The sequence below is a fragment of the Heptranchias perlo genome, unplaced genomic scaffold (assembly GCF_035084215.1).
Source record: "Heptranchias perlo isolate sHepPer1 unplaced genomic scaffold, sHepPer1.hap1 HAP1_SCAFFOLD_154, whole genome shotgun sequence".
Classification (NCBI taxonomy): Eukaryota; Metazoa; Chordata; class Chondrichthyes; order Hexanchiformes; family Hexanchidae; genus Heptranchias; species Heptranchias perlo.
Window position 1 is genome coordinate 881,266 of NW_027138796.1, and position 13,081 is coordinate 894,346.

At 49.3% G+C, this 13,081-nt stretch overlaps 1 protein-coding gene across 1 annotated transcript in view; it reads right to left on the reverse strand.

The window, feature by feature from the left end:
• LOC137309236 (tubulin alpha-1 chain-like) overlaps positions 1 to 11,704 on the reverse strand; it is a 65,327-nt gene extending 53,623 nt beyond the window's left edge. The window contains exons 1-3 of the mRNA XM_067977499.1: positions 11,505 to 11,704; positions 9,761 to 9,909; positions 1,737 to 2,417 (exon numbers count right to left, since the gene is read on the reverse strand). Of these exons, the coding sequence (XP_067833600.1) occupies positions 1,737 to 2,417; positions 9,761 to 9,909; positions 11,505 to 11,625 (951 nt within the window). The 5' untranslated portion in view covers positions 11,626 to 11,704. The remainder of the gene's footprint in view (positions 1 to 1,736; positions 2,418 to 9,760; positions 9,910 to 11,504) is intronic.
• Between the last annotated feature and the right edge of the window lie 1,377 nt (positions 11,705 to 13,081).

The window sequence follows — 13,081 nt, forward strand, 5'->3', positions numbered from 1 at the left end:
AGACAGGAGAAATTATAATGGGGAATCAGGAAATGGCAGAGACATTGAACAGATATTTTGTATCTGTCTTCACAGTAGAAGACACAAAAAAATACCAGAAATAGTGGGGAACCAAGGGTCTAATGAGAGAGAGGAACTTAAAGTAATTAATATCAGTAAAGAAAAAGTACTGGAGAAATTAATGGGACTAAAAGCCGACAAATCCCCTGGACCTGATGGCCTACGTCCTAGGGTTATAAAAGAGGAGGCTGCAGAGATAGTGGATGCATTGATTGTGATCTTCCAAAATTCCCTAGATTCTAGAACGGTCCCTGTGGATTGGAAGGAAGCAAATGTAACCCCGCTATTCAAGAAAGGAGGGAGAGAGAAAACAGGGAACTACAGGCCAGTTAGCCTGACATCATTATTAAGGACATCCATTATTAAGGAAGTGGTAACAGGGCACTTAGAAAATCATAATATGATTAGGCAGAGTCAACATGGTTTTATGAAAGGGAAATTGTGATTGATTAATTTATTAGAGTTTTTTGAGGATGTAACTAGCAGGGTAGATAAAGGGGAACCAGTGGTATGTAGTGTATTTGGATTTTCAAAAGGCATTCGATAAGGTGCCACACAAAAGGTTGTTACACAAGATAAGGGCTCATGGGATTGGGGGTAATATATTAGCATGGATAGAGGATTGGTTAACGGACAGAAAACAGAGAGTAGGAATAAACAGGTCATTGTCAGGTTGTCAGGCTGTAACTAGTGGGGTACCACAAGGATCAGTGCTCGGGCCTCAGCTATTTACAATCTATATTAATGACTTAGATGAAGGGACCGAGTGTAATGTATCCAAATTTGCTGATGATACAAAGCTAGGTGGGAAAGTAAGCTGTGAGGAGGACACAGATTCTGCAAAGGGATATAGACAGGTTAAGTGAGTGGGTAAGAAGGTGGCAGATGGAGTATAATGTGGGGAAATGTGAGGTTATTCACTTTGGTAGGAAGAATAGAAAAACAGAATAATTTTTAAATAGTGAGAAACTATTAAATGTTGGTGTTCAGAGGGATTTGGGTGTCCTTGTACACGAAACACAGAAAGTTAACATGCAGGTACAGCAAGCAATTAGGAAGGCAAATGGTATGTTGGCCTTTATTGCAAGGAGGTTGGAGTACAAGAGTAAGGAAGTCTTGCTGCAATTGTACAGGGTTTTGGTGAGGCCACACCTGGAGTACTGTGTACAGTTTTGGTCTCCTTGTCTTAGAGGGGGTGCAATGAAGGTTCATTAGATTGATTCCTGGGATGAGAGGGTTGTCCTATGAGGAGAGATTGAGTAGAATGGGCCGATACTCTCTGGAGTTTAGAAGAATGAGAGGTGATCTCATTGAAACATAAGATTCTGAAAGGGTTTGACGGGGCAGATGCTGAGAGGCTGTTTCCCATAGCTGGAGAGTCTCGAACTAGGGGACATAGTCTCAGGATAAGGGGTCGTCCATTTAGGACCGAGATGAGGAGAAATTTCTTCACTCAGAGGGTTGTGAATCTTTGGAATTCTCTACCCCAGAGGGCTGTGGATGCTCAGTCATTGAGTATATTCAAGGCTGAGATCGATAGAATTTTGGACTCTTAAACGAATCAAGGGAAATGGGGATCGAAGATCAGCCATGATCTTATTGAATGGCGGAGCAGGCTCGAGGGGCCGAATGGCCTACTCCTGCTCCTATTTCTTATGTTCTTAACCCACACTTACCTTGAACCCAGTCGGGCACCAATCAACGAACTGGATCGAGCGCTTGGTCTTGATGGTGGCAATGGCGGCGTTGACATCCTTTGGCACTACGTCTCCTCGGTACAGCATGCAGCACGCCATGTACTTGCCCTGGCGGGGGTCGCACTTTACTGTCTGGTTGGCTGGCTCAAAGCAGGAGTTGGTGATCTCTGACACAGATATTTGCTCGTGGTAAGCCTTCTCGGCCGAAATAAGGGGGGCGTAGGTTAATAATGGGAAGTGAATGCGGGGATAGGGGACCAGGTTGGTTTGGAACTCAGTCAGGTCCACGTTGAGGGCACCGTCGAACCGTAGTGACGCCGTGATGGATGACACCATCTGTCCAACAAGACGGTTGAGATTGGTGTACGTTGGACGCTCAATGTCAAGGTTACGCCGACATATGTCGTAAACAGCCTCATTGTCGAACATGAAGGCACAGTCAGAGTGCTCGAGGGTACAGTGGGTGACGAGCACGGAGTTGTACGGCTCGACCACCGCAGTGGAAATCTGCGGCGCAGGGTAAACGGCAAACTCCAGTTTGGACTTCTTGCCGTAGTCCACAGATAGTCTCTCCATCAGGAGGGATGTAAAACCCGAGCCGGTCCCACCCCCGAAACTGTGGAAAATGAGGAAACCCTGGAGTCCCGTGCACTGGTCAGCCTGTGGGCAAAGAAGGTACAAATCATCATATGGTACAAAGAAAAAGACTGCAAAAAATAGACACTACCCGCAACCAAATTCAGGGGTATAGTTAATACCGAGGAGGACTGTGACAAAATAAAGGAAGACATTAATAAACTTGCAGAATGGGCAAATGAACTTCAATATAGATAAGTGTGAGGTGCTGCATTTTGGTAGGAAGAGTAAGGAGGCCTCATACTGCTTGGATAATAAGAGTCTAAACAGGGTAGAGGCGCAGAGGGATCTGGGGGTACAGATACACAAATCAGTAGAAGTAGCGACACAGGTTAATAAGGCCATAAAAAAGGCAAACCAAGCACTGGGGTTCATTTCTGGAGGGATAGAATTGAAAAGCAGAGAAGTTATGTTAAACTTGTATAGAACCTTGGTTAGACCACACTTGGAGCACTGGGCACAGTTCTGGTCTCCATATCACACTTGGAGCACTGGGCACAGTTCTGGTCTCCATATCACACTTGGAGCACTGGGCACAGTTCTGGTCTCCATATCACACTTGGAGCACTGGGCACAGTTCTGGTCTCCATATCACACTTGGAATACTGGACACAGTTCTGGTCTCCATATCACACTTGGAGCACTGAGCACAGTTCTGGTCTCCATATCACACTTGGAATACTGGGCACAGTTCTGGTCTCCATATCACACTTGGAATACTGGGCACAGTTCTGGTCTCCATATCACACTTGGAATACTGGGCACAGTTCTGGTCTCCATATCACACTTGGAATACTGGGCACAGTTCTGGTCTCCATATCACACTTGGAATACTGGGCACAGTTCTGGTCTCCATATCTTTTAATTGAAGTGAAATTGGTGGGATTCATTTAATTTGAATTAAGTAGTTAAAGGGTAAGTCATGTCAGGACAGCCCAGCCCCGTGTTATGCTCTTCCTGCTCTATGTGGGAAATCAGGGACCCTTCCGGTGTCCCTGACGACCATGTGTGCGGGAAATGTATCCAGCTGCAGCTACTGACAAACCGCATTGCGGCACTGGAGCTGCAGATGGATTCATTATGGAGCATTCACGATGCTGAGAACGTCGTGGATAGCACGTTTAGTGAGATGGTCACACCGCAGGTAAAGGTTGTACAGGCAGGAAGTAATTGGGTGACCACCAGGCAGGGTAAGAGGAGAAGGCAGGCAGTGCAGGGGTCCCCTGTGGCCGTCCCCCTCTCAAACAAATATACCGCTTTGGATATTGTTGAGGGGGATGACTTATCAGGAGAAGGCAGCAGCAGCCAACTTCCTGGCACCAGGGGTAGCTCTGCTGCACAGGCTGGGAGGAAAAAGAGTGGAAGAGCTATAGTGGTAGGGGATTCTATCGTAAGGGGAACAGACAGGCATTTCTGTGGCCGTAAACGTGACTCCAGGATGGTTTGTTGCCTCCCTGGTGCCAGGGTCATGGATGTCACTGAGCGGCTTCAGGGCATTCTCAAGGGGGAGGGTGAGCAGGCAGAGGTCGTGGTCCACATTGGGACCAACGACATAGGTAGGAAGGGAGATGAGGTCCTGCATCAAGAATTTAGGGAGCTAGGTAGCAGATTAAAGAGCAGGACCTCAAAGGTTGTAATCTCTGGATTACTCGCAGTGCCACGGGCTAGTGAGTATAGAAATAGGAGGATAGAACAGATGAATGCATGGCTAAAGAGTTGGTGCAGGAGGGAGGGTTTCAGTTTCCTGGATCACTGGGCCTGCTTCTGGGGAAGGTGGGACTTGTACAAGTCGGACGGGTTGCACCTGAACCAGAGCGGGACAAATATCCTTGCGGGGAGGTTTGCTAGCACTGTTGGGGGGGGTTTAAACTAACTTGGCAGGGGGATGGGATACAGAGTGGAGCTACAATAGGGGGTGATGTGCAGCCAAATATAGAGAAAAAAACAAGTCAGCTTGGAAGACAGGGCAAATATGTGAGGGCAAGGCTGGATGGCATCTATTTTAATGCAAGGAGTCTTGCGAATAAGGTGGATGAACTGAAGGTGTTGATAAACACATGGGAGTATGATATTGTTGCTGTCACAGAGACATGGTTGAGGGAGGGGCAAGACCGGCAGCTCAATATTCCGGGGTACAGAATCTTCAGGCGAGACAGAGGGGGAGGTATAAGAGGAGGGGGGGTCGCAATATTAATTAAAGAATCAATTACTGCCATAAGGAGGGATGATATATTAGCAGGTTCCTCTAATGAGGCCATATGGGTGGAGCTTAAAAACAAAAAGGGGGCAAGCACTTTGATGGGAGTGTACAATAGGCCCCCAAACAGTCAGGGGAAGATCGAGGAACAGATATGTCGGCAAATCTCAGAAAATTGTGCAAATAATAGGGTAATAATCGTGGGGGATTTCAACTTCCCCAATATTAACTGGGATACTCAGAGTGTAAAAGGCTTAGAGGGTACAAAATTCTTAACGTGCATCCAGGAGAGCTTTTTGAGCCAGCATGTAGAAAGTCCTACAAGAGAGGGGGCGGTACTGGACCTAATTCTAGGGAATGTGGCCGGCCAAGTGGAAGAAGTGCTAGTAGGTGAGCACTTTGGTGACAGTGACCATAATTCGGTGAGATTTAAGGTGGTCATGGAAAAGGACAGGGAGGGGCCGGAAATAAAGGTTCTAAATTGGGGGAAGGCCGATTTTAATAGGATAAGGCAGGATCTGGCCAAAATGGACTGGGATCAGCTGCTTGTAGGAAAATCCGCATCGGAGCAATGGGAGTCTTTCAGAAGGGAGATTGAGACCATACAATGGCAACATGTTCCCGTAAAGGTCAAGGGTGGTTCCAAGAACTCCAGGGAACCTTGGATGTCAGGGGATATACGAGAATGGATTAGGAAAAAAAGGAGTGCTTTTGGCAGATACAAAAGGCTAAAGACGGAGGAAGCCCTAGAGGAGTACAAAAAGTGCAGGGGGATACTTAAAAAAGAAATTAGGAGATCAAGGAGGGGCCATGAAATAACACTGGCGAGCAAAATAAAGGAAAATCCTAAGATGTTTTATAAGTATATTAAGGGTAAGAGGATGACTAGGGAAAAAATAGGGCCCATTAGGGACAAAAATGGCAATCTGTGTGTGGGGCCGGCAGATGTAGGAGGGGTTCTAAATGAATTTTTTGCATCTGTTTTCACTCTGGAGAAGGACGATGTAGACATAGAAATACGGCAGGGGGACTGTGATATACTCGAACATATTAACATCGAGCGGGAGGAGGTATTGGCGGTTTTAGCAGGCCTAAAAATGGATAAATCCCCAGGCCCGGACGAAATGTATCCCAGGCTACTGTGTGAGGCAAAGGAGGAGATTGCGGGGGCTCTGACACATATATTCAGAACCTCTCTGGCCACAGGGGATGTGCCAGAGGACTGGAGAACCGCTAATGTAATACCATTATTCAAGAAGGGGAGTAGGGAAAAACCGGGGAACTACAGGCCAGTGAGCCTAACATCAGTGGTAGGAATATTATTGGAAAAAATTCTGAAGGACAAAATTAGTCTCCACTTGGAGAAGCAAGGATTAATCAGGGATAGTCAACATGGCTTTGTCAAGGGAAGATCATGTCTGACTAATTTGATTGAATTTTTTGAGGGGGTGACTAGGCGTGTGGATGAGGGTAACGCAGTGGATGTGGTATACATGGATTTCAGTAAGGCCTTCGATAAAGTCCCCCACAGGAGACTGGTCAAGAAGGTACGAGCCCATGGAATCCAGGGTGCCTTGGCACTTTGGATACAAAACTGGCTTAGTGGCAGAAGGCAGAGGGTGATGGTCGAAGGTTGTTTTTGTGACTGGAAGCCTGTGGCCAGTGGGGTACCACAGGGATCGGTGCTGGGTCCCTTGCTGTTTGTGGTCTACATTAATGACTTGGATATGAATGTAAAAGGTATGATCAGTAAGTTCGCTGATGATACAAAAATTGGTAGGGTGGTAAATAGCGAGGAGGATAGCCTCAGTCTGCAGGACGATATAGATGGGTTGGTCAGATGGGCGGAACAGTGGCAAATGGAATTTAACCCGGAAAAGTGCGAGGTGATGCACTTTGGAGGGACTAACAAGGCAAGGGAATACACAATGAATGGGAGGACCCTAGGCAAGACAGAGGGTCAGAGGGATCTTGGTGTGCAAGTTCACAGATCCCTGAAGGCGGCGGAACAGGTAGATAAGGTGGTAAAGAAGGCATATGGGATACTTGCCTTTATTAGCCGAGGCATAGAATATAAGAGCAAGGAGGTTATGATGGAGCTATATAAAACACTGGTTAGGCCACAGCTGGAGTACTGTGTGCAGTTCTGGTCGCCACACTACAGGAAAGATGTGATCGCTTTGGAGAGGGTGCAGAGGAGATTCACCAGGATGTTACCAGGGCTGGAGCGCTTCAGCTATGAAGAGAGACTGGGAAGATTGGGTTTGTTTTCCTTGGAGCAGAGGAGGCTGAGGGGGGACATGATTGAGGTGTACAAAATTATGAGGGGCACTGATAGGATGGATACTAAGGAGCTTTTTCCCTTCGTTGAGGGTTCTATAACAAGGGGACATAGATTCAAGGTAAAAGGCGGGAGGTTTAGAGGGGATTTGAGAAAGAACTTTTTCACCCAGAGGGTGGTTGGAGTCTGGAACTCACTGCCTGAAAGGGTTGTGGAGGCAGGAACCCTCACAACATTCAAGAAGCATTTGGATGAGCACTTGAAATGCCATAGCATACAAGGCTACGGACCAAATGCTGGAATATGGGATTAGAGTAGACAGGGCTTGATGGCCGGCGCGGACACGATGGGCCGAAGGGCCTCTATCCGTGCTGTATAACTCTATGACTCTATCTCACTTGGAATACTGGGCACAGTTCTGGTCTCCATATCACACTTGGAATACTGGGCACAGTTCTGGTCTCCATATCTCACTTGGAATACTGGGCACAGTTCTGGTCTCCATATCACACTTGGAATACTGGGCACAGTTCTGGTCTCCATATCCTTTTTATAATATAGAGGCATTGGAGAAGGTGCAAAAAAGATGTACTAGGATGATACCAGAACTGAGAGATTATACATATCAAGAAAGACTGAGGGGTGACCTGATAGAGGTCTTTACGATTATGAAGGGGTTTCGATAGGGTAGACGTAGAGAAGATGTTTCCACTTGTGGGGGGAGACCAGAACTAGGAGGCTATCAATATAAGAGAGTCACTAATAAATCCAATCGGGAATTCAGGAGAAACTCCTTTACCCAGAGAGCGGTGAGAATGTGGAACTCGCTCCCACATGGAGTGGTCGAGGGGAATAGAATCGATGGATTTAAGGGGAAGCTCGATAAACACATGAGGGAGAGAGGAATAGAAGGAGATGGTGATAGTGTGAGATGGAGTCGGGAGGGAGGAGGCTCGTGTGGAGCATAAACACCGGGATAGACCAGTTGGGCCGAATGGCCTGTTTCTGTGCTGTACATTCTATGTAATTCTACGTAATGTTAACCCCTCATTCCAGGACAGCGTTGGTACCTCTTTATTTCCCTACAATGTCTGATGCGTGATATTTTGCAATTGCAATCCTAAGTCTATCAACGGAATTGGCAAAAGACTCGACTGAGGTTTCACCGTGGCAGATAGTCACGGAAAGTGTTTACTGAAGCTCTGGACCCTCCACTTTTCACTCTCAGCCCCGACTTCAGGGACCAGTTGCAAAGATTCTCTCCTCATTAAAACAAAAACTGACACTTCCTTAAAGAGTGCCCAACAACAGGGCCAGGTTCACTGTTCATTTTCAGCATTGGCCACACACTGATGGGAGACGGGGCAAGCATTGAAATGTGGGTGAGGATCCAGGAGTGCTTTGCAAAGCAGCAGAGTCCCTGGCACTGGAAGGCAGGTCTGGGAAAGGAGATCAGCCATGGTTGGCCAGATACAAGCAATAATATTCTGTGATTCTAAAATTAAAGCTCGTGGAAGGGAAGGCAAATTATTGACATGGTTAGGAGATTGGTCAGGCTGTCGAGATAACGGGTATGTACTTGAACTGGAAGGAAGTGACTAGTGGTGTCCCACAAGGATCTGTGCTGGGACACCACAATTACAAGTAGACATCGATAGATTAAGTGAGTGGGCAAAAATGTGGCAGATCCATTTTGGACCAAAAAAAGGATCGATCAGAGCATTTCTTTACAATGGTGAAAAGCTCGGAACAGTGGAGGTCCAAAGAGATTATGTGGTCCCTGAATACAGATCTCAAATGTAACGGTCAGATACAAAATAATCAAAAAGGCTAATGGAATGCTCGCCTTTATATCTAGAGGGCTAGAATCTAAAGGGGAGGAAGTTTTGCTACAACTAAGGATGATAGAAGTGTGGAACTCTCTCCCATAAAAAGCAGAAGATGCTCGCTCAATTGACCATTTCAAATCGGAGAGCTAGATTTTTGTTGGCCAAGGGGATTAAGGGAAATGCAGCCAAGGTACAGATCAGCCATGAGCCCACTGAATGGCAGAACAGGCTCGAGGGGCTGAATGGCCTCCTCCAGTTCCGATGAAGGCTGCTCCACGTCGCAGCTTTCAAGGGAAACCTGCTGCACCTCAGCCCACCGTGTGACTGTGGAACAAGTCGATGACCGTTGTAGGAGGGCCCAAGTCTGGTTATCACCCCTACTGTAGGGGTGTCCAAACTGTGTTTTCATGGGCCACACAGGTACATTCCCCACCCCTCCGACTTCACTTTGCTGCGAATTTCACTGGAAGGGGGGTCTATATTGAGGGGCCGCCTGACGGAGCTGGTAACGGGCCTCGTGGCTGGGTCCCAATTGGATCAGAAGGCGTCAAGGCAAGGCTGCAGCTTGTGAGGAGGGGAGGCGGAGAGGAAGAAAGTGTGGCCTGTTCCAGGAGCAGTGATCCCGACTGCTTCCCAACATTGACAACTCAGTAAGTGATCAAGGGGTCACTCCCCTGTGGCTAGTCGCACACGCCTGGCTGCTGCGTTCCGAGTGGGACTGACAGAAGCAGACGACCCATCCCATCCCATCAGCAGGGAACGGCATGCTAAAGACCAAGGAAGGGTACGAGAGAAGAAATCACGCAATGTCTAAAGATTGCTTTTGAAGATGGGCGTGCGCTGTTTCACCTTGGAAGCCGACACATTGTTTAAACGGTCAATTCCACAGCTGCCAACCTGCAATGGGCTGGAATTGGTGCACGAGCCAGGAGATGGAGTGTGTCACACCACCATCGCTGCTACTGCTGCTTTATGTTGTGGTGACCAGATTAAAATGGGGCAGTTGAGAGCTATGGGCAAGCAAAGCAAATCGGCAGCTGAGGAAAGGGAGACAACCTACCACCTTCCGTATGCGATCCAAGACCAGATCCACGATCTCCTTGCCGATGGAGCAGTGGCCCCGTGCGTAGTTATTGGCCGCATCCTCCTTGCCGGTGATGAGTTGCTCGGGGTGAAAGAGCTGTCGGTAGGTGCCGGTGCGGACCTCATCTGGGGGCAGGGAACGGAGAGTTAAAAACAGGAAGAAAACAGAACATTCAAGCAACTTCGATGCGAGTCTGGCCACTTGTCTGAGGACATCCCCACAGTAATCTGTAGAGCTCCATTTATTCAAACCCATTCAAGGAGCTTCCTGGTTGCGGGAGCTTTGAGGCACTTAGGATTTTACACATTCCCGAGCCAAACCAACGCAAGATTCTCTTTATCCAAGGAAGGATATACTTTCCTTAAGGGGGGTGCAATGGATTGATTCCTGGGATGAGAGGGTTGTCCTATGAGGAAAGATTGAGTAGAATGGGCCGATACTCTCTGGAGTTTAGAAGAATGAGAGGTGATCTCATTGAAACATAAGATTCTGAGGGGGCTCGACAGGGTAGATGCTGAGAGGCTGTTTCCCCTGGCTGGAGAGTCTAGAACCAGGGGGCATAGTCTCAGGATAAGGGGTCGGCCATTCAAGACTGAGATGAGGAGGAATTTCTTCACTCAGAGGGTTGTGAATCTTTGGAATTCTCTACCCCAGAGGGCTGTGGATGCTCAGTCGTTGAGTGTATTCAAGGCTGAGATCGATAGATTTTTTGACTCGAGGGGAATCAAGGGATATGGGGATCGGGCGGGAAAGTGGAGTTGAGGTCGAAGATCAGCCATGATCTGATTGAATGGCAGAGCAGGCTCGAGGGGCCGAATGGCCTACTCCTGCTCCTATTTCTTACATTGGTTAAATGGGCAGGAACACAAGTGGATATCAGACTCAGGGTTTCTTGTACCTACGAGTGTGTCAGAGAGCTGGCACGTTTGCACACTTGGTGTACACTTGCTCAGAAGACGTCTTTCCAGTTGAGGACTCTTTGGCACAATGCTTTGTTCTGCCAACGAGCGTAGAGACTAAATGGATCTGCGGTCAGGTGTTAAATGGTCTGGGCCTGACACCTATCAGATAGATGCTGCACACACTCGGGTAGATTTCTGTCCTCACTGCCTGGGCGGTAAAATGGTGGAGTGGATCGCCCGCCTGACCTTTGTAAAACCCGCCCGATTCTCATGCCGCTGAAATCAGTAACTGGTGGTGACCCGATCTGCTAGATTATGCCCCAGGTGGTGAAAGTGGAAAATGTAACCCTCTATCTTTCAGTGTGCTTGCTCTGCTGCCTTGTTTGATTTTGAGAGAGAACTTTTTGACTTCCTCGGTTCCTAGTTTATCTACGACCCACCCTGACCATCTTACCTTGACTCAGTGATTGCCATCGTCTCCCTTCCATGGGTACAGTCCGACTACTCCCAACATCACATGTCTCACATTGTGCCCTCTGGTCTTGGCCCATCCCATTCCTCATCCGTGGAATGAGATACCATGGGGTTCCTACAGGACTGTCCCCTAGCATCAATTTCTTCAAGAAAGGAGGGAGAGGACGGGAGGGATAAAGAGAAAAGCTTATCTCCTATCCGTGCCCGAGAAGTGCTGGAGTGCCTGCCACCACCCTCATAGCAACAAAACATCACGGAAAGTACATCACGTAACTGTGCGGGCCATCGCAGGCGGTTAGTTTAGCGAGAACGCTGGATGACACATCAACAATCTCTCCCCTTACCGATCACAGTGGGCTCCAGATCTACAAACACGGCTCGGGGGATGTGCTTGCCCGCCCCCGTCTCACTGAAGAAGGTGTTGAAGGAGTCGTCCCCACCTCCGATGGTCTTGTCACTGGGCATCTGCCCATCTGGTTGGATCCCATGCTCCAGGCAATACAGCTCCCAGCAAGCATTGCCGATCTGCACTCCGGCCTGGCCAGCGTGGATTGAAAGACACTCACGCTAAAGAGTGGAGAACACAGGATTATTTACACAGGTAGGAGGACAATGCTTTATACAGTCAGTGGAGGTGAACCCGGAGGGAGTCACTTATACAACGACGAATTCAGTCAGTTTTACCAGGAGAGTCCTGCAGCTCACTCATCACTCCTGTCTTCATTTACAAATCACTCTTTCCATCACTTGAGGCGTCCTTTCTCTGCGACCCCCTCTCCTCCCAGGGCTACGACACTGCTCTCATCTAACTCCGAAGTAAGGCTCATGCCAATTATAACATTAAACTCAAGGTAAAATCGTTATCCGAAATATAAACCTATCCTCAAAAGCCAAATATACACCGAATCCCCAAAGTAACCCTGACCCCTAATCTGTGACCCGAACATTAACCCCAGTCTAATTGTGACCCTCCAGGTTAATTCCCCACCCTCTCGGGTGCTATGGCTGGAAGCCTGTGGGGTTTTCTGGAGCAGGAGGTCCTTGTAGGACTTTCCCCCCCCACAGGGCCACCTCTCCCCGTACTGGGTACAGCCTGACCCCTCAATCCCTCCGGTCCCTCTCCCTCCCTCCCTCACAGACAGGCCCTCCACACTAAGGGTGGGAGAGCCCCACTCATCTCCCTTCTCTGGGTGAGGGACAGCCCCTCTCTCACCCCCCCGCTCTCACCGGGTGAGGGACAGCCCCTCTCTCACCCTCCCCCTCTGTCTCTGGGTGAGGGACAGCCCCCTCTCTCTCACCCTCCCCTCTGTCTCTGGGTGAGGGACAGCCCCTCTCTCACCCCCCCCGCTCTCACCGGGTGAGGGACAGCCCCTCTCTCACCCTCCCCTCTGTCTCTGGGTGAGGGACAGCCCCTCTCTCACCCCCCCGCTCTCACCGGGTGAGGGACAGCCCCTCTCTCACCCTCCCCTCTGTCTCTGGGTGAGGGACAGCCCCTCTCTCACCCCCCCCCTGTCTTTGGGTGAGGGACAGCCCCTCTCTCACCCCCCCTCTGTCTCTGGGTGAGGGACAGCCCCTCTCTCACCCCCCCCGCTCTCACCGGGTGAGGGACAGCCCCTCTCTCACCCCCCTCTGTCTCTGGGTGAGGGACAGCCCCTCTCTCTCACCCCCCTCTGTCTCTGGGTGAGGGACAGCCCCTCTCTCACCCCCCCCCGCTCTCACCGGGTGAGGGACAGCCCCTCTCTCACCCCCCACTCTGTCTCTGGGTGAGGGACAGCCCCTCTCTCACCCCCCCTCTGTCTCTGGGTGAGGGACAGCCCCTCTCTCACCCTCCCCTCTGTCTCTGGGTGAGGGACAGCCCCTCTCTCACCCCCCTCTGTCTCTGGGTGAGGGACAGCCCCTCTCTCACCCCCCTCTGTCTCTG